The sequence below is a fragment of the Martes martes genome (assembly GCF_963455335.1).
Source record: "Martes martes genome assembly, chromosome: 10".
Classification (NCBI taxonomy): Eukaryota; Metazoa; Chordata; class Mammalia; order Carnivora; family Mustelidae; genus Martes; species Martes martes.
The window spans coordinates 100,089,756-100,113,642 of record NC_137898.1 but is presented as its reverse complement, the minus strand read 5'-3'; the positions used below and the strand labels follow the sequence as shown (position 1 = coordinate 100,113,642).

The following is a 23,887-nucleotide window of genomic DNA, read 5'->3' as shown; positions in this document are numbered from 1 at the left end:
CTTTTTGAGTCTAGAGCTACCAACAGCTCTAAAGAGCCTTTCAGGGATGTTTTTACTCTTAGAGTAAAGAGATTTTCATCATTGAAAAAAATAGTTCTGGAATGAATAACCACTGGCTTAATTAAATCCTTTGCTTACCATCTTCTGAAGCTTTCCCACAGCAAATGCCTTCTTTGCTCACAGCTAGAACTTTGGGTCTGTTTAAGTTTGGAAAGATCTTGAAAGCAGCCTGCCAAGAGGTTTTGTATGCAAGGAAGAGAAGGTGAATTAGGAAATTTTCCCAGTTTGTTTTATTCCTGAAGCTCAAGTAGTGAGGCGTTCTCGAAGGGAAGAGGAGAACTCATTTTTTAAAGGCATGATTTGATGACTCATTGGGTCCAATTAATTTCATACCTACCCTGTAAATTATTAGAATCTGGCAAAAGGATTTAGTATGTTTAAGGAAGATATACATTTGGGGATAAAGTTTGCATTTTGGTCATTTTATGTGGCTGGATGGAGTTCTTTTCAGTTAATACGCAAAAAATACTCAATTTCGGTTTTCAGGGTAGAATTATGCTAGGGTACACCAGCAGGTGGCGATGTATCCTGGTCTGATCATTAGGAAAGTGGTTTGGAACGTTAATCTGCTGCTATTCTTTCCCAAAATAAACATTACAAAATTAGCTGGCTGTGCCCTGAACTTAAAAAAAAAAAAAAAATCAAGCAATAAAGAGTCATCTTTGGCCTCTGTTTATCTTTTCCTTTTTTTACCCCGTTCTAACGTCAGCCTTAGCTCATGCATCTATTCAGGGATAATGATCTTTTCATGAACTGTTACAGGTTGACTTTTAGAAACAGCATTGTTCAGAGGTAACTGTTTCCCCTCTCCGCAACCACTGTTTATTAAATTTGCTTTAACTCTTGATTTCCACAAAAAGGCTGAGAACCCTCACCTACCAATACAGGTTTAAACCCATTAAGTCTGAAAAAAGGTAAAGGGACAGCCACTTTTGATATTGGCAGGCAGAACTGAACTTTTTGCATGCGGTACTTAAATTGCTACACTATGGAATTATGCAACCATAAAACTAGATGGATATCTAAACGTACCCGGTAGGAAGAAAAAAAAAAAGGAAAAAGAAAAAGAAAATATGGGAACTCTTCAGAGAACTGCTATTCTTCCTACTGGATAAATGAACTTAACTTGCTGCTCCCATTTCTCCCCACAGCAAGCTTGTGAAGTCGCTGTGGAAAGCACCATGCTTTCTCCATTTGGAAATCATACATTTCATTTTGCCAAGGCAGAAGCAGCCTCAAAGCAATATTATTATACCAAGAAATCCTGGCTCCGATTCCCAAACTCTCTCCCCCGCCCGCCCTCTCCCTCCCCACACACCTCCCTCCTCTAACTTCCCCCCCGCCAGCCAGCGCGGCGGCCCCTGCCCTGGGACGAGGCCAGCAGGTGCCCAGGTGAGCGTCCAAGGCCAAACCCTCTCTGTGCTGGGGTATGCTGAGTTAGGGACGGTGTCCGGGCACCTGGACCTGAGCTCTTCGCTTCCATCAGTCACAAGCGGTCTTTACGTGTTATCAGAAAATAAGAACAAGTACATTCCATTAAGGAATAAACGTTTCCAGGGCAAGGCGGGGGGGGGGGGGCGGGTAATTCCCAAAGAGCCTCTCATCCCGGACGCCTCCGGTCCGGGAGAGTGCTCTTTGGCGGTGTCCGGGGGTAAGCCGAGCTACTACAAGACACACTCCAAAGCACAGCTCTCCGGCGCTCACCGGGCCCAGGGGCCGACGCTGGGTGGGTGGGACTCCCGGGGTGGGCCGGTTCCCCCCTCCCCCCGCCCCGCAGAACTACTTTTTCGCTCCCCCAAACAGGACTCCGGCGGAGGCGTCCGCGCGGCCCTGGTGCGCGGGGAAGCGCGGGGGAGACGAGGGCGGCCGGGCGGCGAGGGCGGCGGGGCGGCCCTGCGCGCCGCGGAGGGATCCCGGGTGAGGCGGCTTCCCGAAGTCAGAGGGGAGGAGGCCAAAAAAAGTCGGCGGGGGAGGGGAAGCGCGAGCTCGCGCTGGACGCGGCCGGGGCCGGGAAGACAGAACCGGAACCGGAACCCGTGCGCGCGCCTGCGGTCGTCGCGCGGCCCCCACCGCCGGCGGCCTCCTCCGCCCGCCGCGCGCGCTCCCGCGAGGGCCCCAGGACCCGGCAAGCCGGGCCCCGCGCTCCGAGTGGTCGCCGCCGCCGCGCTGCCGCCGACCTCCGGGGCCGGTGCTTAGAGGCCGGGCCGCACGGGAACCTCCCGCCCCTCGCGGGAACGGCCGCCTACCGGCTCGTCGGGGAGGAGCCGCCGCCGCCCGTGCCGACTGCGGAAGAGTCCGGGCCTCCCAGGGATGGGGAGCAGCCCGCGGCGCTGAGAGACCAGGTTCCTGTCACCTCTGCCTACGGGACCCCCTCTCCCGGCGCCCGCGGTCGTCCCAGCACCCGGAGCCTGGTGGGGGCGGCGAGGAAGACGAGAGGGGTCCCCCGGCCCGGGGACATGGAGCCGCGCGAGCCTGGCGCGGGACGGCCCGAGACGCGGCCGAGGCTGCGGCCACGAGCGGCCGGCAGCCCCCGATAGGGAGCGGAGAGCAGAGCGGCCGGCCCCGCGGCGGCGGGGACTCGCAGGCCCCCGAGACTCCGGAGGAGGAGCCGACACCCCAGCCCCGAGCTGATCCCGCCCCAGCCCCGGAGGGATTCCCGGGCCCCTTCCCCTACGGCTCGCCGACTTCCCTCCGTGACGAAGTTTTCTCCTTGTGCCTTCCCGAGGATTGAGCTCTAGCTCTCGAACTCGCCTTCTGGCAGACTTCCTTGGTTTGTTTTGGGAGATAACCTGTTTTGCTCTGACCTGCATCCCCTTTCCGTCACCCCTTCCAGTGGGACGTTCTAGATGACTGAATGGAGTTTTGAGTTGGACTTTTGTGTCCCTTACGGAGTCGGGCCTGATCCCAGAGCACTGGGGGTGGGGTGGAGGTGTTACTGTAAAATGCAAGTTGGATAAAAGGAGGACCTCTCGCCAAGGGCCCCAATGAGTGGCACACAGTCTACTATCACCGACAGGTTGGTATGAAGCTCCCCTTGCGCTTAGCTTCCCTGGATTCGTCCTGACCTATCAGAGAGTCAGTGATTGCCAATTGCCTTTGACCAGTGAAGTTGACAGGCTTAGGAGAGAGGGTTGTTTGGGAGCTCTGCAATTAGTCTGGGGTTGCTGCCAAGTTACCCAGTTGATTGAATTTGGAAATGTAGCTTTTTTCTGGAGAGAAACTTTTCTCCAGATTCTCAGCGAAGGGGTAGGTAAAGCCATGATTGTGGTTTTTCTGTCTGTAGCGGGCATTGGGATTCTGTACTTATCTTCGAACCAGAGAAAGGTCATTTTGGGTGAAGGTCAGTGCCCGAAGTCGGCTGGGGTATTGGTGCATCATCGGTTTTCCTCCTGCCCTGTAATTCTCTAGACACTGTTAGATTTTAGGAATTGCTGCTTGTGAACTTCATTCTGAGGCCACTACATGATGATTTTTGAACTTGATCTTCTTTGAATATTGAGCTGTGTAGTGTTTATTATCTAATAATTTTCTAGAATGTTGAAATTACTAGTAAATCACAGGCTCTTGCTGGATCTAAAAAGGGGGAGGGAAAGTCATGGGGCTTGATTTTAATTGCTGCATTTTTAGTATTTCATCTTCCAGAAGCATTTGCATCGAAGGGATACAAACCCTAAGCGAATTAGATGGTACAGGGTAGCATGGCAGGTGGATTTGTTGAGTGCTGTGAGTCCTTTCTACTGCTTATCTATGTTTCCTGGTGGTTGGTGAATTGAGCTAGCTTATGGGGTTTAAATGGAGCTTCTTTACTCTTAAGGGTTATTCTTTGGAATATTAGCTTAAACAGTAAATTCCTTTACTGTGTTTTCTCAGTAACATTATGACATTGTATGCTGGTTCCAAATTTCAGTCAACCTTTTTTTTTAAGTCAGTATTTAAATATGACATCATTTTTTTTTTTTTAAAGATCAAATAACTGAATGAGGGGGCCAAAGAAAGCACTTTGATGAAGAGTGCAACAATGGTGCTTCTGCAGAAAATAGTTGAATTTCCTAATAAGAGTTTCACCGAATCGTCAGAGTCATTTGTTGATTTTAAAAGGGCCAAATTCCATTATCATACCATAACAGCTACTCCAGAAACAGAACTTCCTCTTCCTGTTGATGCTTTCCAGTGTCACGTGAATGTTCACCTAAAAGATTCCATTAGATATTTAAACTATATTCTTTGTGTATTTTTTATCTTATTTATTTGACGGAGCACAAGTAGGCAGAGAGGCAGGCAGAGGGAGCAGGGGAAGCAGACTCCCTGCTGAGCAGAGCGCTGGATGTGGGGCTGTATCCTAGGACCCTGGGATCATGACCTGAGCGGAAGGCCCCTGCTTAACCTACTGAGCCACCCAGGCGCCCCTCCTTCTGTATTTTTTAAACTGCATTTTAGTTTTCAACTTTTCTGATTGTACCCAAGTAGCAACAGTGCTTATCCTAATTTCTTCGGGTTATCCCTATTCCTTTTCCTTTCAGGGTTTTTTCCTACTGAGAAGTCACTGTAATGGGTGTGTGGGTAATTGTTTTTATTTTCCTGGTTCATTCAGTTCTAGCCCTCTTTGTTGAGCCTTTAGACAAGAAGTCTTATTAGGATCTAATGTAGTATTGGTAGTTTTTATTGTAATACTAGGGGTGCTTAATTTTGTAGAAACAAAACCTGGGGTCACCAGCTCATTTCACATGAAAATCCCCTGATAGCACCCACATGATAATCGTCCTTTCTGCTTCTCAGAGATTTGCTTCCTTTTTTTTAGTATCTTGGAAATCTTGGGATTTGGAATTAATAAGTTAGATGAGATATAAATATACAATAAACATGCCACCAGTGAATGTCTGTTCTTTGCCAGGCCCTGTGCTAGGCACAAAGGATTAAAAGACGAGTATTCTAAGTGTAAGATGAATCTGCAAATTGGTTTGAGTATTAATATCCCTGAATTAGTTCAGGTGCTGGCTGATCTCACGTACTTTTCTAAACTGGAAAAAAAAAAAAAAAAACAACCAACTTCAAAAGCCGCTTAATTTAATATGCATTGCCAAGAGAGTATGGATACCTGTGTCTTAGGAATTTGTACTAGTTTTTTTTTTTTTTTTTAAACAAGATTATTCTTGGGTGACTGTTACATTTTCTTTAAACACGTATAACTCTGCAAATATCAAGCATCCATTTGCTCATTAGGAGAGTAGTTGTCCCTGATTTGAATATATGTTGGGGTGAAATCTGGAAGCCGTGGTGTAGTGTTGTTTTTTTTCCAGTATGTTAACCAAGTTATGAGTATACAGAAGTTCTAAGCTTCTTTTCAGCTCTGTCTACCTCATCTTCTTTTCTCACGGTCTAATTCCAGTGTACTGTAGGTGTATTTTGCTGATACTAGAGCTATTGGCAAATTAACAGTGCCAGTGTAGCTTTTTAAAGATCCTTTCAAGTTTGAAGTACTGTATGTGGTATGGCTTTGTTTTGTAGAGTGTGCAGACCCACCAGGCCAGCTGTGTGAGTTAGAGTTCTTTCATTGTGGTGCTTCTGACTACAGAGTCTGTCTGTCCTCATTTGAAATCAGACTAGCTGGTTTTGGGCGTTGTTCTGTTTTGCAGTTTGTGGCAGGCGACACATGGCTGAACAAGATAAGAAGGGTTTTATTCTTGTGTTAGGGACGTGCTGGGGCTGGGATGGAATTCAGCTATGTTTAGGCTCTGATTGGTCACTGTGGATACTCAGAACTCTGTTATATCCTGTTATTATTTTACAGTTAAATTAACACCTTCATTTACTCCCTTCTCTTCCTCCTCCGTCTTCTACTCTCCAGATCCCTCACTCCCTCCCCCTTTTTTAAAAGGTGTAGTTGTCAATTTAAAATCCAAACTATGCTTATGGTAGCTACTGTTTTTATGTAATGTATCTGAATAGCGGGTTTTTTTTTTTTAATCTAAGCAGCTTATGAATACCATCTAGTGTCTTGCTTTGTAACTTCTGTGAGACATATAGTTTTCCACTTTTAGAATCAGCCCTCGTAAAGTGGTAGAAATATCTGATTGCTCTTCTTCAGTTTGCATTGATTGTGTATTTAGTCTTAAAATATATCCTAATTGTTTGCAGTGCTCTTAGACACTTACCTTCTGTCCCTGAAAATTTAGGGGTCTTATGGCACTTGGCATTTCTTCTGAGAGACAGAGAAGGGAGAATGCTCTTTCAGTGGATTCCCTAAATGATTTCAGACTAGATTTTAGAAAAGTGAATTTTCAGGGATGATACAGGTGGGATTTTGTTATAACAATAAATGGATCTTTGGTCTAGGACTTAGGGATTTTGTTGTTTTGATTGGTAGATAAAGGTTTTTGATATGTTGGCATTTTCTTAGTACCGAGTTCACGTGTAAACTTGTTTAACTTAAGCAAACTTCTGGTGAGTGTGTAAAGCTGTGACTTTATATGCATATACACAGTAATTGACATTTTCATCCAGGTTACCTTTTCTGCCATCATTGCCATATAATGCTTTTGATTAAAAAACAAAACAAAACGACTCCTGTATGTGTGCTATTTCAGGGTTGCCTGAGTCATCTGCAGGCTTAAGTTATTTGTACCGTTTACTTGTAAAGTCAGTCATTTGATAAATACAGAATTGAGATTAGGGACCAGGGTCACAGTGCTAGCTTTATTTTGGTTTAATGTTCTTCCAGTGCAGTATAAAATCCTGATTCATATAGACATGCAATAGTACATTTACTTGTACACGTTTACATGAGTCAACATGTAACCTTTTTAAAGTGCAGAGCTGTACTCTTCCCGATTAATGGCACATTTATAAGATGTTCATATTTATTTGGTGAGGTGACAAAAGAGTCTATCTGAATCATTGCAGAAGTATGGTAACCTGGTAATGCTGCTTAACACATTGGTGGTTTCTTGTTAAAATGTGGCAGATAACATTGAGTTAATACATTTTATTTATTATAAATTATATTTATTTTACATTTATTCTTATATATTTATCTGTATTACTATAAATACATTTTATTTATTATAAATTTTAACTAAATTTGCATTTTCAGTTTAAAAAGTGATATTTGAGGCAGTCATTGATGAAACTCATAGATGGTGGATTTTACATCTTTTTCTGTGGAGCATTATGATTCCAGAGAGAACAGAAAATCTTTGAGTAGACACGTGGTATCCTCTTCTCAAAGCCATCTGGAAATGGGTATGAATTGCCTACTAAACTGATACAGGTTGAAGAAAGCAGAATATTTTAATGGTTTTCCAGAGGTCATTGGAGAGACTCTTATATCCTGGTCATCTGACAAAATTATGAGAAATGTTTCTTATCATGTAATTGCTTATCTCCTAGAAATAGACAATGTCACATTTTCAGGAACAGATTGCTGGAGCATAACTTCTTTTAGTCTCCTTTGTTAAAATTTGATGATCTTTTAAAGTTTCATTTGAAGACCTTCTCTTTTCCCTTTTAATAACTGAAGAAGAGTCCTCAAAATAGTGGCATTTGAACCGAAAATTTAAAATGAGCAAAATTATAAATATTTTGTTTCTTTTTGAGTAAAACGCTCTGGCGTATGTAAGAATATCTTATTGTAGTGTAATTCTTTAACATTTACAGTGTTCTGACTCCCCATAGGGCAGATCATTATTTACATTTAGGCAACTCATGCAGTTTAAGTCAAGATGATAAAACTGGAAAGGAGAGACCCACGATTTTAACCTGGATTTTCTGACTCTCAAGTCCGCCACTCTTTACTTGTAATTATTGTCTTTCTCTGTGTATTTTTTTTTCTGTCCTACTTTCCTTTAGTAATTTTCCAATCTGGCCAAGTTAGAGTCGGATTTTTCTCTTATAGGATGTTTTCTAATACTTTATCTATTCTAGAGGATCAAGCTCTGGTCATTTCCTCATGAGACTGAACAACAATCTGGTAGATCTAGTAGTCGGGAAGTTTTTCTTGATCTTTAGCTCAGACTTTTAATTTGTCCTGTTACAAGTATATACTTGCTGTAGCAGGCTAAATAATGCTGTCGTCCCATTTTGTGTTTATACAACTCTAAATGGTTCAGACAGTTAACCAGCAGCCTTTCCCTACCCCCACCCTATTCTTTGCTTAGCCAAGTTGTATGTTCTATTGATTTGTTGTCGAAAAATCATCCTGTCCCTCTTAAAGTTTTATTAGCTTTTCCCCAATTGGTCTCCTAGTGCAAAATTATTTTTTTCCTTAGATGTACTCCTAGGACAAAATGTAGTATTCTGTATTTTATCTTTACCCATATTCTGGAGCAGCAAGTTCCAACTTCAGTTTAATGTAATCAGAGGGGCTAGTTTTCTCTAGGCATAGCCCAAGATTAAGGCTAAAGAGATTCTGAAGTGCATTTTAATTTATTAATATTTATTAAATTAATTAATTATTAAATTAATATTTATTAAAATTTATTAAAATTTATTTTACTTTTTTGCCACTGTGTTTATAAGAACTATTACTAATGATTAGAGACCATAAAAGAAGGGAAAAGTGCATATTTAAATTATAAAGTACATAAGATATAGAGCTCTTGAATATTTTGATCTTTTTCATTGATAGTAACTTAGTTTAAAATTACTTAAATAGATGTCTTTGTTCTTTTGTATTTTGCTAGCAATTTTGTTTCCTCAAGCTTTAGGACTTTAGAAACATGCCAAACTTAGGGCATTTTTCAACTTAGAATATGTAGAATACCAAGATAGCCATATATAAAGGATTTTGTGAGGCAGCCTCTAACTCCCAAGAGAACCTTATGAAGCTAGTGATTTAGAATAATTTTTAGCTTTTTGATTCAATGGGGGTAACATATGATGGTCTGAAGGTCAGAGGCTTTGCCTAAATTGCGTAAGTGTACATTGTTGACTTTCAGTACAAGAAGAAATACACTAAGTTTGCCTTATTGAATTAGCATGCACCAATGCAGCTGACAGTTTAGATTCATACCAAAACAGGATCTTTTACTAATTCAAATGCTGAATCCTGGGTTTTGAGATCATAGTCACATGATAGGCCTGGGTGGCTTCCCGGTGTTGAAAGGCAAGCAAATCTAATGGCCAACAAAAAATTAGATTTCCTGTCTTGGGACTATGAGTAACAATTCATGAAGAAATTCACAAAGGAATGTAAGAAAACCTGGTTTAGTTAATGCTTACAACTAATTAGCCACTTGTTACACTGCTTTGTCTTTAATGTTATAATGCCTATTGTAGTCATTTAAAGATACTGCTCTGACACTACAGTTTTGGTCAAATATTTCATTTAAATGCTCATTTTAGGTTCACATTCTCAAGAGATCGAAGAGGATTTTGTAGATCTTCTTTGGATTCAGAAATGTAGATTTTACATATATTGTTGAAAAACTGAAGATTTCATCAGCATCTGAAGAAGTTATATGTGAAATTGATCATGTAATGCAGAAGTTGGCTGTATCTCATCTAGAAGAATAACAAATCCAAAATACAGATCATTCCCAACTTGCAGTGGTTTGACTTTAGATAATGCAGTGACAATATGCATTCAGTAGAAACCGTACTTAGAATTTTGAATTTTGTTATTTTTCTGGGCTGGTGGCATGCATTACAGCACACTGTGTTGATGCTGCTTAGTGGCAGCAAGCCCACTGCTCTCAAGCCATATGATCATGAGGGTAAACAACCAATATACTTAAAATCATTCTGTATCTGTATAATCTATTTTTTTTACTTTCAGTGCAGTATTCAATAAATTACATGAGATATTATGAAATAGGTTTTGTGTTAGGTGATTTTGCCCAACTGTAGGCTAAGGTGAGTGTTCTGCGCATGTCTCAGGCGAGGCTCAGCTATGATGTTCAGTAGGTTAGGTGTACTAACTGCATTTTCAACTTAATGATATTTTCAACTTACAGTGGGTTTATTGGGACATAAGACTGTCATAACTTGAGGATGATGTCCATACTTAAGTACATATAGGAAATCTCATGAAGGGGCTTAGACATACCCTTCCATAGATTTTAGATGGGTTATCTGCCTGTGTTCCAGAAACAAGCTGGTATGATGTGGTTTGCCCTGTACAGTCTCTGTGGTTTACTCAGAGGAAGTGGTTCTTGTGGGTGAAGGTCTGATCTTTTCAGAGATTGTTGGTGGCACATGCACCGTCAGCTTATTTCCTGTTTTATTGGCTGTTTGGGCAAGACCTTCTCAGAGCAAGTACTGCTGAAGGGGTATTTAAATATTTTGTAGTGCCAGGATAGATGGTTATAATGTATAATATCTACCTCTCAGGTGATATGAGGGTTAAATTAATGTTTGTGAAGTGCTTTGAGATCCTAAGATGAGTAGTGCAGACATGTTCCTAATCATGTTTGTAAGTTACTGCTATGTTCAGATATTGCTCAAATTTAAGGAAAAACATGTTCATGGAATAAAGTGTTGCTCTGTGGACCTTGACTTCTGTAACCATTCAAGTGTTCTTTAATCACTGTAAGAGTCCTGGTTAGGATTTTTTCCCTCTTTTTCCTTTCCTTCTAACTTTATAATTTTACCCTACATGGGTGAACATAATGGAGTAGATACCTTGTCTATAGTACTGGTTAAGGCTTTTTCATAAAACTTAATGTTTCAAGCATGCTTCCTCGCTAGTTTAACTGGCATACTGAAAAAATAGAATTTAGAGAATTTCCTTTGAGATCCGTGGTTGTACCACCCATACACAAAACCTTTTATTGGCTTTGCTGGAACCTTAAAATGAACAAACTGATGAAATTGCACATGTCGTAATTCTGATTTTATTTTATTTTATTTTATTTTATTTTTTTTTGCTTTGCATGTGTAGCCTTTGCCACTACAAAATTAACAATGAATATTTTTTGGGAAGAGGCTTTCTTTAAACACTGTCAACTAAGTTTTGAGTTCCTCAAGGGTAGGACGATAGTTCTTAGTCATTTTTAAGTAATTACTGTTTGCTTTATTGTATTTTTATTCCTTTTTTAATATTAAAAAGCATAAGGAAGATAGCCCAAATTATTCAACTACTCAGACGATGTTGTTCAGGTTAAAAAAAATCTACAAGGAAATTCACGTGATATATAATGGTAATGATAAAGTTTTCCTCTGATCTTACCTCTATCCCTGTACACCTGCCACTTCTCATACTCTCCTCAGAGGTAACCACTGTTAAGTTTTTTGGTCTGTCTTCCAAAACGTGCTTACAAATATAGCAGCCTGTCATTTTCATATTCTTTTTATCTACCCCATAGTAGGTATATCAGTTTCTGCTAGGTTGTGCTGCCATAACAACAGCTTCAAATTTCTGTGGCTACAACACTGGTTCATTGCTTGCTTACATTACACCTTGTCGGCTGTGGATTGGTGGCGTTTTTGGAACCCTGGCTGAAGGAGCGGCCCCTGTCTGTGATACGTCATTGACATGGCGGAGGGAAAGAGCAGGAAAACTGACGCAAACATGCAGGGACTCTTAAAACTTCTCCTCAGTCGTGGTGTACATGAGTCATTCGCATGTCATTGGCCAAAGGAAGTCATATGGTCAAGCTCATTGTCAGTGTGCCAGGGATGAATACTCCTCCCACAGGTGGCACTGCAAGTCACATAATAATGGGTAAGGGTGTATAATCCTTTTAAGGAAGGGAAGGGGAGAGTAAAAAATTAGGAATAGTAACATAGTCTGCCACAGGAATGCTTAATAAATGCTTGTTAGATGGGTTGTTTTGAATCTGTGTAAGTTTTTTTTAATGGAATATTTCAAACATACACAGAAGTACAGAGAATAGTATGAAGAACTTCCATGTTCCCATCATTAGCTTCAATAATTATCAGTGCATGGACAGTCTTCATCTGTTTCCTTGCCCTGCTTCTCTATCAGATTATTTTGAAGCAGTTTCCGGATATTTCAACCATACATATTTCGCTAAGTACCTCTGAAAGACAAAGTCCGAAAGTGTGACTTCCTTTAGTAAGTTCTTACTGTCTAATAGTTTGAGGTAATGGTACTAGGGACTGACAGGTATCAAGTAGGAGAGGATGTTCATGGAGTGCATCTGGAATTTGACAGCCAGAAACCTGTTTTGATTTCATTTTGAATATTCCTGGAGGAGGCTTACAGCAGAATGTCATCTGTTTCCCAGCACCTCCTTTTCTCCACTTCAGAGAGAGAGAGAGAGAGTATGTATGAGAGAGAGAGAGAGAGAGAGAGAGAGTGTGTAGCAGAAGCAGGTAATTAACCCCTGGAAAAAATAACATTGCAACAGATTTGATTTGCAGGAGGTTTCATTTCTCACTGAGCCTCTGTTGGAATGATGCCAACTGAAAGGAATCCCAGCCCTTAATGGCTCTGAGTCTTCTGGGAGTTCCCAGTCAGTGATGTTATTTACTCTGAAAGAGAAACATCAGAAGCATTTATAAAAATCTTATATTCACCTATCCTGTTTGCTGTGCAGAGAAAGGCTCTATCTGTCTTTAAGGAGATCGCTAAGATGATCTAAAAGCAAGGAAGAAAAAAAATAGAAGTAAGGAAGAGAGTCTAACTTTAGTATAGAAATAATTAAAGACGCTTGCCACTCCTCAGGTTATGGACTTAAAGAGGGACTTAAAGCCTCCATTTTGAGTCAGAACTTTATAGATGTTATTAGCATGCAATATAATACAGTAAGTTTACTTGTCATTTCTTCATTGTGCGTCTAAGATCATCAACCTCACAGGAAATTCTTCAGGGAAGGGGTGTTAATGTAATTAACAGTGGGAATCGAATTAAACAGATAGAATCCCTTCTTCATTTGCAGATTGGCAGGTGACAGTAAGGTGATCAAAGAGGATTTATACAGACTAGTGAATAAATTATTATATATAACATGATGAGAGTAGTTTATTTTAGTATAGTACTACTAGCTAATTGTGCTTTTTTAATGGGCCTCTTTTCACTCTGCTTAGAGACACTTAGGTTAAAATTGCCTTTCTAGGTATCCAAATGGTTTTTTTTTTCTTTAATGAAGTTATTTGTTAGTCTCAGTTCAGGATCCACGTAGTAACTGCGGTAGAAGATGCTTGGCTTGTAAAACCATTGGCTTGTAAATACAATTTTTATTTAAATTTGAGTTTTTCTTGGCATTGAACTGATTCTGGGTTTGGTTGCTTGGGACAATATAGTCTATTTAAAATGTAAATAGTTTTTTCCCATGGAGAATAACTCTTGGACTTGGCCATTGTTCATGTTATTTTTCTGTTTTATCACAATAGAAAAACATTCATTTTCAGAGATGATAATGTGTCGGTACCTTTGTCAGAATAATATATTTGTACTTTGGTTGCATTTGTTAGTTGCACAAATTGGGGAAAGGTTTGTGGTTTCCAGTTACTGTATTTACCCAGAAGCTCTCTAAGATCAGAATTCTTGAGACAGCATTTAGAAGTAAGTTGGGTGTGTTGTGTGGATGTGACTAGTAAAAAAAGAAGCTTCTCCCATGCAATTATTGCATAATAGGATACAAGGTACAATTCTCTTTCCAAAAATAGGACTTAAGCAAAATTTTATATGAGTAAATATTAGCAGTTATATTAATTTTTAGTCCACTGGCAGAATTCTTTTTGAGTCTTTGCAGAAATTAAAAGTAGCTATTAAAGGAAAAGATATTTTAGCTCTTAATTTTACATGTGTGTATATATATTTTTATATAGTATATGCATATATACGTGTATATATATACATATATATGTTTTGTTTTGTAAAAGAGAGCAATAGAAGAGAACTGATTGAAGGTGATGTAGAAAAAAGAGCCTCCTGGGCTTAGTGTGTCTGACTTGTTATGCTTATTGTATCTGGGAGACCACAGGCAAACACTCTGAACAGCAGTTTAGTTTCCTCATCTATAAAAATGAGGGTAGCAGTACTTACTTTGCAGAGCCGTTGGGAAGGTCAAGTGAGAATGTATTTGAGTACCTATAACAGAAGAGGTCAGAAGTTAGAGTAGCTGTTACTGTTTAAATCTCTGAAATTAGTTTGGCTTTCCTAAAATCTGAACTATGTGTGTAAAATGATTTTTGACTTCACATGTATTTGCTGCTGCTACTGTGACAGTGTTTTCTCCTTGCTGTGATAGTATTCCTTATCCTTTATATTTCAAATTGTAGGTTGTTTTTAGAATTAAGATACATTTGGAAGTGAGGAATAGACAAAAGAGAGACAGTTATTTCAATTCAGACTGAAACAGTAACCCTTCTAGTTGCTGAATTGGTAAGAATTGGTAAGGCTTGGCAGTAGACGTTCAAATCTGCCTTTGATTACTCAGGATTTGTCCAGTTCTGTCTTTATTTACATCATTACGTCATTTGTTTATTCATTTATTCGGTAAATAAGGAATGCCAGCTCTGCATGTATTGGTAAAGTTACTTTGAGCTCTTGCTACCTGCTGATTTATATTTAACAATTAAGAAATTTACCTGTAAGAGTGATATCCATTGATTCATGCTGAAGATTAAGGTGAGAAGTCATGTGTATTTTGGGGAAATAGTGATGGAGTTATCAGTGATGAAATTTAATCTTATTTTCCAAAATAAATTGTTCTCATCACATACTGTCCTATTATGTTTCCTTTTTTTAAAAAAAAGATTTTATTTATTTATTTGTCAGAGAGAGAGTACACACAAGCAGGCAGAGAGGCAGGCAGAGGCAGTGAGAGAAGCAGGCTCCCTGCTGAGCAAGGAGCCCAATGTGGGACTCGATCCCAGGACGCTGGGATCATGACCTGAGCCGAAGGCAGCGGCTTAACCAACTGAGCCACCCAGGCGTCCCTTATGTTTCCTTTTTATTTTTCAGTTTGATTTTGATTATATTTTGGTAAGTTACCTAAACTAAAGTGAAAAGGACAATGTTTTCAGTTGAAATTTAAGAAGCTTTAGGTGTTCATTGCTTTTGAAAAGAAGAAATCACATTTTATTTATTAGGTATTGCTTTAGTCACTATTTGAAGGAGAACCTCTCTACTAATTAGCTACTTCTTTGAAGGTATTGGCAACCCGTTAAGCCTATACTTTGTACCTCCAGTAGTAAATATGTTGATTGGATCAAAGATTCTGGAAACTACAATAGTTTGTTTAGCAAGCCTGATGACTTGCTGCACTAGCTTTTTATACTTCAGAAAGGTGGAAAGATGACTGGGCGAAAAGTAATACTTTAAGGTAGAGGAATTTTAGTCTTATAAAGAAATTCGGGATGTAGAAAAGGATTTCATGTTTATTGAGTACATATTAAGTGCAAGGCACTGTCCCAGGAACTTTCTGTGCATCATCTTTTAAAATCTTTTAGCTGTCTAAATTAAATATTGTTCTCAGGTTAAAACAGAGAAAAATGAGGCTTAAGACATTCACTAACTTGCATAAAGTCCCCATGGTTTCTAAGCAGAAGAGTTGGGATTATGATTCCAATGCTCATTTTTTTTTGGTCTTCTGGTCTCAGGCTTGCCTTTACTGAATAAATTGGCTCATCTGGATAGGTCAGTGGATCTTTTGAATCAGTTGGATAAAGCTCAGAAAGTAGATTTTTGTCTTTCAACAACACCATTAAAGTGTTGTCTTACATTATAATTTTATAACTATATTTTATTCTTTCTATTTTTAATCACCTATTTACTTACTCCCTTTTCCAGATTTCTGACACGGGGGATTTTGTCTCATTTCCTCTAAAGAATGGCTACATTGTGTTTTGGTTTCTTATTCATTGCTTTAAATATACACAACATCTGTAAACACTGGACTCTTTTGAAGTCTAATATACATTGCTTATAGATCATTTTCCATTATAACTATTCTAAAGTTCTTTTAAGAAGTTTAAGGCCCATCTAAAACAAGTTTTGTGAGATTGTTTTGTTTTGTTTTTGTATTGTAGGCACACAGAGTAGTAAGGAGGGACTTAAAGAATTGTTATACTGAGTATCTAAGAGGAAGAAAAGGCAGAAACGAATGATTTTAATGCTAGGTGATCAGACCTTTGTGAAATATAAATGATTTAGGTATATCACGTTTAAGTTTTTCCTAAGCTAGAGTCTTTGTTTGGTTAAGTGGCAGCGGAGATAATACTTTCTCTTTAAGGACTTCTTGTTATAGTAATGATCTTCCCTTTTTATTTTATCATTCAGTTTATCTTTTATACCACTTAAAGAAATATGTAAATATCCCTTTTATTTTAAAGCTCTAGATTTATCTTCTGAGCCATAAAAGTTACTTTTTCTTCATTTTTTTTCTCTGTAAAGACTTTTTTTGTTGTTACTAAAATTCTACGGCATGAATCATTTTAGTTCAGCCACTTTTTATGCCATAACATTGGAAGGAAAATTTGCCTAAGATATTTAAGTGTATTTTCTAACCTAATCTTTTTTAAGTATAATTTTTTTTTTTGCATTTTCTTACTAACCTCAGAATCTAGAACAGAAATAGGCAGATAGTTGATTTTAAAAAGAAGCCTACAAACTAAATCTTTTATTGAATAAGTACTGCTTCTAGGTAGAGAAAGAGTAGGAAATTACAATTTGAGAGTTTTATTACTAGGTTTAAAACCCACAGAGAGGATGCATGCAAAAAAGCAATGCCCTTTGAAGCATTCTTATGGATGTGGAGACTTTTCTAACCCTTAGGGAGATCTACAGACATCCGCTATGCTCAGTTCTGGGAAGCTGCTTTTTCCCATGCTTGCAGCCTCCCTGTGGGGTAAAGGTCTGTTAATTTTGCATAAATATTTACCATATCTCATTTTAGCTAGCATTGCTTCCTCACACTGCTAGCAATAAGGAAACCTTTGCTTATCCAGCTTGAAAAGTTTACTGTTCTCAATATGACTAGTCTGGAGTATGTTCTGTTATTTTCTGAGGGTTGCTGAAGTTAAAAAATCAGATTGGAAAAAATAACAAGGAGATAAACAACCAATTCATAGTCTGTACATAATCTGGTTATTATAGAAATATTTGCCCACCCTTATTTTTTTTTGTATTTAAAAATGAGAAGGTTATCACACAACAGTGTAATTCACTTCAGTCTTGGCACATCTTAGAGGTTGAATTATTGCCACTTTCTTATATGTATTTGTATAATGCTAGTAGTAGTTTACATCCACATTTATTATACCTTTACAACTGTTTCCTAACAGTAACATACAGTTTCTGTTTATATACCATCATTCTAAATGCTTTAAAGGTATTACATTTCATACATATAACAACATCACTAGGCAGTTAGCATCCCATTTTACAGATGAGGAGAAACTTATATTCAGAGACATTCATTGACTAGTCCAGTATTTCCCAGGTAGTACATTTTTGAAGCCAGCTTTCTAATCTAGGTCTTTTGACTCTTGGTTCATTGTATTTGCTACTGCACATAATTTTGGGTACCTATCATTTTCATAAAATTAGTATCCAAACACAAATAGAAAGTATAAAATTCAAATACAAGAAGTTTCAGACAGGGGCGCCTGGATGGCTCAGTGGGTTAAGCCGTTGGTTTCAGCTCAGGTCATGATCTCAGGGTCCTGGGATCGAGCTCCGCATCTGGCTCCTTGCTCAGTGGGGAGCCTGCTTCTCTCTCTGCCTCTGCCTGCCTCTCTGCCTACTTGTCATCTCTGTCTCTCTCTCTGTCAAATAAATAAATAAAATCTTTAAAAAAAAAAAGTTTCAGACAAAGAAGGTTACTTTCTTAATATATAATTTACAGTAACAGCTTCTAAATTGTGTTCCAGAGAACATCAAGAACAAATTTGTATTTCTTTAATAGAAATATAGTTTTTTATTTTGCTAAATCATCTTTTGATCCCTACATTGTCTCAGGCTCTCAAGACAAAAGATAGAATATAAAATGGAATGACTGTGTCATCCCCAAGCTTTTATTATTTAAAAAAGGTCCAATCCATTTTATTAGTCAAAAGCAGTCCAATATTTGCAATTTCATATGATTTATCCTGGGAGCTTTATCAGTATGAATACATCTTAGATCTTGTCATTGCTTGGAAGGATTCTACTTTCAAATTTTTGTGTTTTTCTATTTCTTACCTTCTCTTCCTTCTCCCTCATGCCCTTTTGCATTACTCTTTTCCTTCATTGTCATCACCAGGCTTCTCATCTCTCCTATTTGATGCCATCTAGAACCTCTCCTGTTCCTCAATCATTTATTTCTAGTTGAGTCTTTTTGCCATTCCCTGCACTTTCCTGACCACATAGTAGATACCCAGTAGACTCCCTAGATTATCTATCATTTTTCTTTAGAGTGGCTTAGCAAAAGTTACTTCAAAGAAGATACCTTCTATTTTGACCTTTCTCACTGTTTCTTTACCTACCTAAGAGGTAGTAACCCAACCATTAATCTCTCCATCCAGAATATATTTATTGAGTAAAAGTTATATAATAGGTAATATTTTATACATATAATAATATTTTATACATATTATTTAACTTAATTTTCTTTTTTTTTTTTAATTTTATTTATTTATTTGTCAGAGAAAGAGTGGGAGAGAGAGTGAGCGAGCAGAGGCAGAGGCAGAGGGAGAAGCAGGCTCCCTGCCAAGCAAGGAGCCCAATGTGGGACACGATCCCAGGACGCCGGGATCATGACCCGAGCCGAAGGCAGCTGCTTAACCAACTGAGCCACCCGGGCGTCCCTTAACTTAATTTTCATAACGACTCTGTGAAGTAATGGATTTTGTTGTAAAATGTCCATTTGACAGGGTAAGAAACAAACTCAGAGTTTAAGTGGCATGCCTAGTGAGTGGGAAAACTGGGATTTTAGTCTGAATTTGTCTATCTTTGCAACCTGTATTCTTAAATACAACGCTATACTACCAGATACAGTCAGCATTTCATACCAGTAGTATAAAAAGGGAAGGTGGTGAAAATGAGGACTATTCTGGTTTGGGTATGGGTGTTGGTACAATTTGTCAAGATGGGGTATATAAAAGGAAGAGGGTACAATTTTGTTTTGTTTTATTATTTTTGTTTGGTTGACTGGATAGATGAAAGGAAGGTTAGATGAAAGATTGAGAAGAGAACAGATAAAGTAAGTGGCAGATTTTGTTTAACATACTATAGTAGTTGTCTAAAGGTTATCCCAAATCAGTAAATATACTTGCACTATCCAACATGATAGCTGTAAGACACGTGTTCATTTAAATTTAAATTAGTTGAAATTAGGTAAAATTGAAGATGTAATTCTTCAGTCACACTAACCACGTTTGAGTGTTCAGTAGCCACATGTAGTCAGTGGGTACTGTGTTAGACATTAGACATAGAACATTTTAATCAGGGGCCGTGGGTGGCTCAGTCGCTTAAGCCTCCAGCTCTTGGTTTCCACTCAGGTCATGATCTCAGGATTGTGAGATCAAGCCCCATGTCAGCTCCATGCTCAGCACAGTCTGCCTGTCCCTCTTCCTCTGCTCTTTCCCCTTGCTCACTCTTTCTCTCAAATAAAATCTTTTTTAAAAAAGCAACATTTTAATCATTGCAGAAAGTTCTGTTGGACACTGCTGCTAAACATTTATTATCTCATACTGTTTGCTGTGTTCAAGTCTAGGAGCAACTTAGCTGGGTGGTTTTGCTTTGAGGTCTCTAATGAGCTTGTAGTCAAGATGTCGGCTACTGAAGCAAAGGCTTGAACGGAGCTGGTGCATCTGCTTCCAAGGTGACTCACTCACATGCTGGGCAGGTGAATGCTGGTTGTTAGTTGGAGGCCTCAGTTCCTCCTCAGGCAGACTTTTTTCCATAAGGAAGTTTGAGCAGTCAGAAGTCACACTGTCATTTTTGTACTAGTTGGTAACTCTGATCAGTTCTATTCAGTGTGGGGAAGGACCTATACAGAGCGTGAATTCCAGGATGCAGGAGTCATTGGGGGACATCTTAGAGGCCGACCACCACAGGAACCTATGGAATATCCAGGTGTAAATGGCTCATGGGTGACATATGTGTCATCTATATAGAGGTGAGGGCTTGGCTGCTGCCTTTGTGTTTGTGATGGTAGTTGAAGTAATTTGAATAGGTGAGTTCAAAAGAATTGAGATTACATGGGAAGGATGGCCAAAATGACATCTGGGGGGAGGAGGGAAGTGCTCTCAAAGGCTATTAAGAAATGGTTACAGAGAATCAAGGCAGTGATTACAGAGGAGTAGGAGGAGTACCAGGAGAGCACTATATATACAAAGGAAACTTCAGGAAGGGATAAAAGTTGGAAGTAATATGTAATTAGCCTTACTAAATGATACAAAGTAGTCGAGAAAAACATAGGAGAGTTATTCTTCCAAAAATTATGTATTGAATAACTATACAAAGAACCAGAATAAGATATGTAGAGAGTAAGATAAAATTTGTAATAACTTATAGAGGCATACCTCTGAGATACTGTGAGTTCAGTTCCGGATCACTGCAGTAAAGTAAATATCATAATAAAGCAAGTCAAATGAAATTTTTTGGTTTTCCAGTACATATAAAAGTTATGTTTGCAGCATACTGTACTCTGGTAAGCGTGCAGTTGAATTATGTCTTAAAAAAAAAAAAGTACATACCTTAACTGAAAATACTTAGTTCTAAAAAGTGCTAACCATCATCTGAGCTTTCAGCAAGACCTAATCACTGATCACAGATCACTATAACAAATACAATGATAATGAAAAAGTTTGAAATATTGTGAGCATTACTAAACTGTGACACAGAGATGTGAAGTAAACAAATGTTGTTGGAAAAATGTTACCAATGGACTTGCTTGATGCAGGGTTACCACAAGACCTTCAGTTTGTGAAAAATGCAGTATATGCAGAGTGCTATAAAATGAGATATTACTATAATACAGTCTGAGACCATGGTTAAGCGAAGTTTTCTTGGAGGAAAGTAATATGTTTGTGAAAAACCTCTTTAAAAGGTAAGGATGTTTAGGTGTGGGTGTGTGTGGAGGTGGTGGTGGTGGTGATATGGATAATAGAATGGACATTTGAGACAAAGTATATTTTTTTATGTGTAGAATATTGCTAGAACATGAGTTTTGTGATGAAGCAAAGTGGTGAGAAAAGAGACTGGAAGGGTAATTGGAGTGGTCTTAAATGCATGATAAGGAACTTGCCTTTATCTTGTAGACTCTTTTTTTCTATACTTAAATTATTTGGATACTACATTAATAATTTGCCATAGTCTTATAATCACTGAACTATCAGTTACTTATTTTCTTAAAGACAGAATATCGTGTTTTTTATTTTGCTTGTAATTTTAACATGCATTGTTGTAATATGTTTAACATTGCTTTTTAAATTGAAAATCCATTCCCAAAAGAAAGTTTATTTCCTTATTATAAATAGAAAATCAATATTTTGTCACTTATAGAAGGCAACAGGAGAAAACTATGCACTATTATTAAATTTTTAAAAACTGAAAATGAAATACGTAGTGCATCCTTTGATTTACAGATAGGTCTGCCTTAAAAATCAGCTCCTCAGTGAGAAAACTGGTTGTAGTCAGCAGTGAAGGGATATTTGTACATTGCTTGGTGTATAGCTAAGATGAGACTTAAGATCATCAGGACAGATGCATTGTTAAAATTTTGATGTTAATAAATACCGAGAAGCCCACCTCTCAAGTATTTGTAGTTGGAAAGGTCAGAAGCTAGCTAATGGACACTTTGATCAGCAGTTATATTGCTGTTATATATATATATATATAAATATATATATATTATACTTATATTTATATTTATATATACTAATAAATAATTAGGTCTTTTGTTCCAAAAAATCACCTAAAGGAATTTTTAGAAATCTCTTCTTCTGAATGTGTCAAGTTATTTATTAGGTGATGTTCATGAATTGGAAAAAGGGGTTCCTCATCTACTTTTTGCTGCCACTCAGTTTGGGGAAATTCTTGTGAAAAAATATCAGATCTTTCAAGCATCTTTTATAACATTCAGAATATTTTCAGCAGTTTTTCAGTGGAGTCCTCAAGTGGTCCTTTCAGAGAAGAAGAAAAACCCAGCTCACATATCTTGTGATTCTAGTTTTGCAGTTGTTCACTTTTTTTTTTCTACATGGAATACTTAAATTTGTCAGCATAAATTTAAGTTGTTCACATGAGCAGATATATTTGTCAAGATGTGCTTATTTGCAAAGCTTGTCTCAGTCACGCATATGATCTCACAAATTGAAGATTTCTTCCAAAATATTTGAAATTCTTCCTGCATCTTAAATGGATGTGTGAAGACTTTTCCACTATTTCTGCCAGACTATACATAGTTCCAGTTTTGAAGTTAAGATAGGAAATACTCTCATAAGATTTTTAATGAATGTTTTCAAGCTGTAATGCTGACAGAAACCATGCACATAACTGTGTTAGAGATGCTGCAAAAGTGCCCAAGAAGAGTATCATTCCTGATGTTAAGTTACAGTTTTGAATGTGTCAGCGTGGCCGGTTACAGTTAAGGGACTGTGGGAGGAAACATGGTAAAGATGGGTGGTCATTTAGGAATTCATGAAGTCCTGTGACATCCAGGGTAGCTAAGCATGATCAAATCATGTGCGACCAATATATTTAGGAAGAAGAGAGAAGAGAAGCAATAGTTCAATCTCTTGGTCAACTTCAGTCTAATGGACTCACTCCATTTCCTCTGTAGAGCATGATTTCTACGTGTAGTGGGTTACATGCTTATGTGCAGGAGGCCACTTCATAGTATGTCTGAATACTTGTGCTTCCATTTGAACTGCATAATCCTAACCTGTTGTACTTGTATTGGAATTAGTTTAGTTAAATATTATGAAAACCAATGAAATATGAGCATAAAAAAGAAAGGCATTTCTGTGACAACTGAGTTGTGTGCACTTTGGAAATGCAAGTAGAGACCTGTCACTAAAGAAATTGCTGTCCTATTAGATGTGACTGAAAAATAACTCTTAGCTGTTTGGGAAAAAAGTAGAGTCTAGTGATCTAGTGAGTATTTTTAGTTTCTTGCTCCACTGTAAGGAAACTGAAACAGGAAATAAATCATGGCTGAGGTATTTTAGTACAGTTTATACAAGAAAGATAATAGGGCACTCCAATCAACACATCCTTAGTTAAGGAAAAGGCCTTGATCCTACATTTAAAAATTGGTAAATAAATGTACACTTATGTATTTTATTTTAAGAATTTTTATTTATTTATTTGACAGAGAGAGAGAAAGATCACAAGTAGGCAGAGAGGCCAGGCAGAGAGAGGTGGGGGAAGCAGGCACCCTCTGAGCAGAAAGCCTGATGCCCGGGCTCGATCCCAGGACCCTGAGATCATGACTTGAGCCGAAGGCAGAGGCTTAACCCGCTGAATCACCCAGGTGCCACTACACTTACCTATTTTAAATTGAAATGAAGCTTCAGGTATATATGAGTGTTTTGTGTTTTTTTTTTTTTAACACTTCCTTACTTTAACTGCTCTTTTCCATTAAATAACCAATCACTAGTATCAGTGAATTGAATAGGATAGTTTTTACTCTGGCTAAAGGCATGTCATTACTTCAGGAGATTTGAAGAGAAGGAAACATCTGAATGCTTCTTTTTCAATTACTAGTGTTCCTACTTCCAAGAATGCTTTATTTGCATTTCACTTTTACTTTTTTAAAATTTAATTATAGTTTGCATTTTTTTGTCTACTGCTGCTTTATATTTGTGGCAAATAATATTGACTTTTTATTTATAATAGCGAAATAGAGCTTCTTCTGTAGTGAAAGCAATAGTACTTAAAAGAAAACATTAAGTAACTAATAATTCAGGGGTTATATGACTGGCAGATCAGCAA

At 38.3% G+C, this 23,887-nt stretch overlaps 1 protein-coding gene across 5 annotated transcripts in view; it reads left to right on the top strand.

The window, feature by feature from the left end:
- The first annotated feature begins 2,108 nt into the window (after positions 1 to 2,108).
- The window catches only part of ARHGEF12 (Rho guanine nucleotide exchange factor 12), a 143,682-nt gene continuing 121,903 nt past the window's right edge, over positions 2,109 to 23,887 (top strand). For 3 of the 5 annotated variants that reach the window (XM_080817461.1, XM_080817458.1, XM_080817457.1), the window contains exon 1: positions 2,109 to 3,076. In XM_080817461.1, coding sequence (XP_080673587.1) covers positions 3,045 to 3,076 — 32 coding nt within the window. In that variant the 5' untranslated portion in view covers positions 2,109 to 3,044. The remainder of the gene's footprint in view (positions 3,077 to 23,887) is intronic. The other 2 variants (XM_080817460.1, XM_080817459.1) reach the window with 1 other exon arrangement.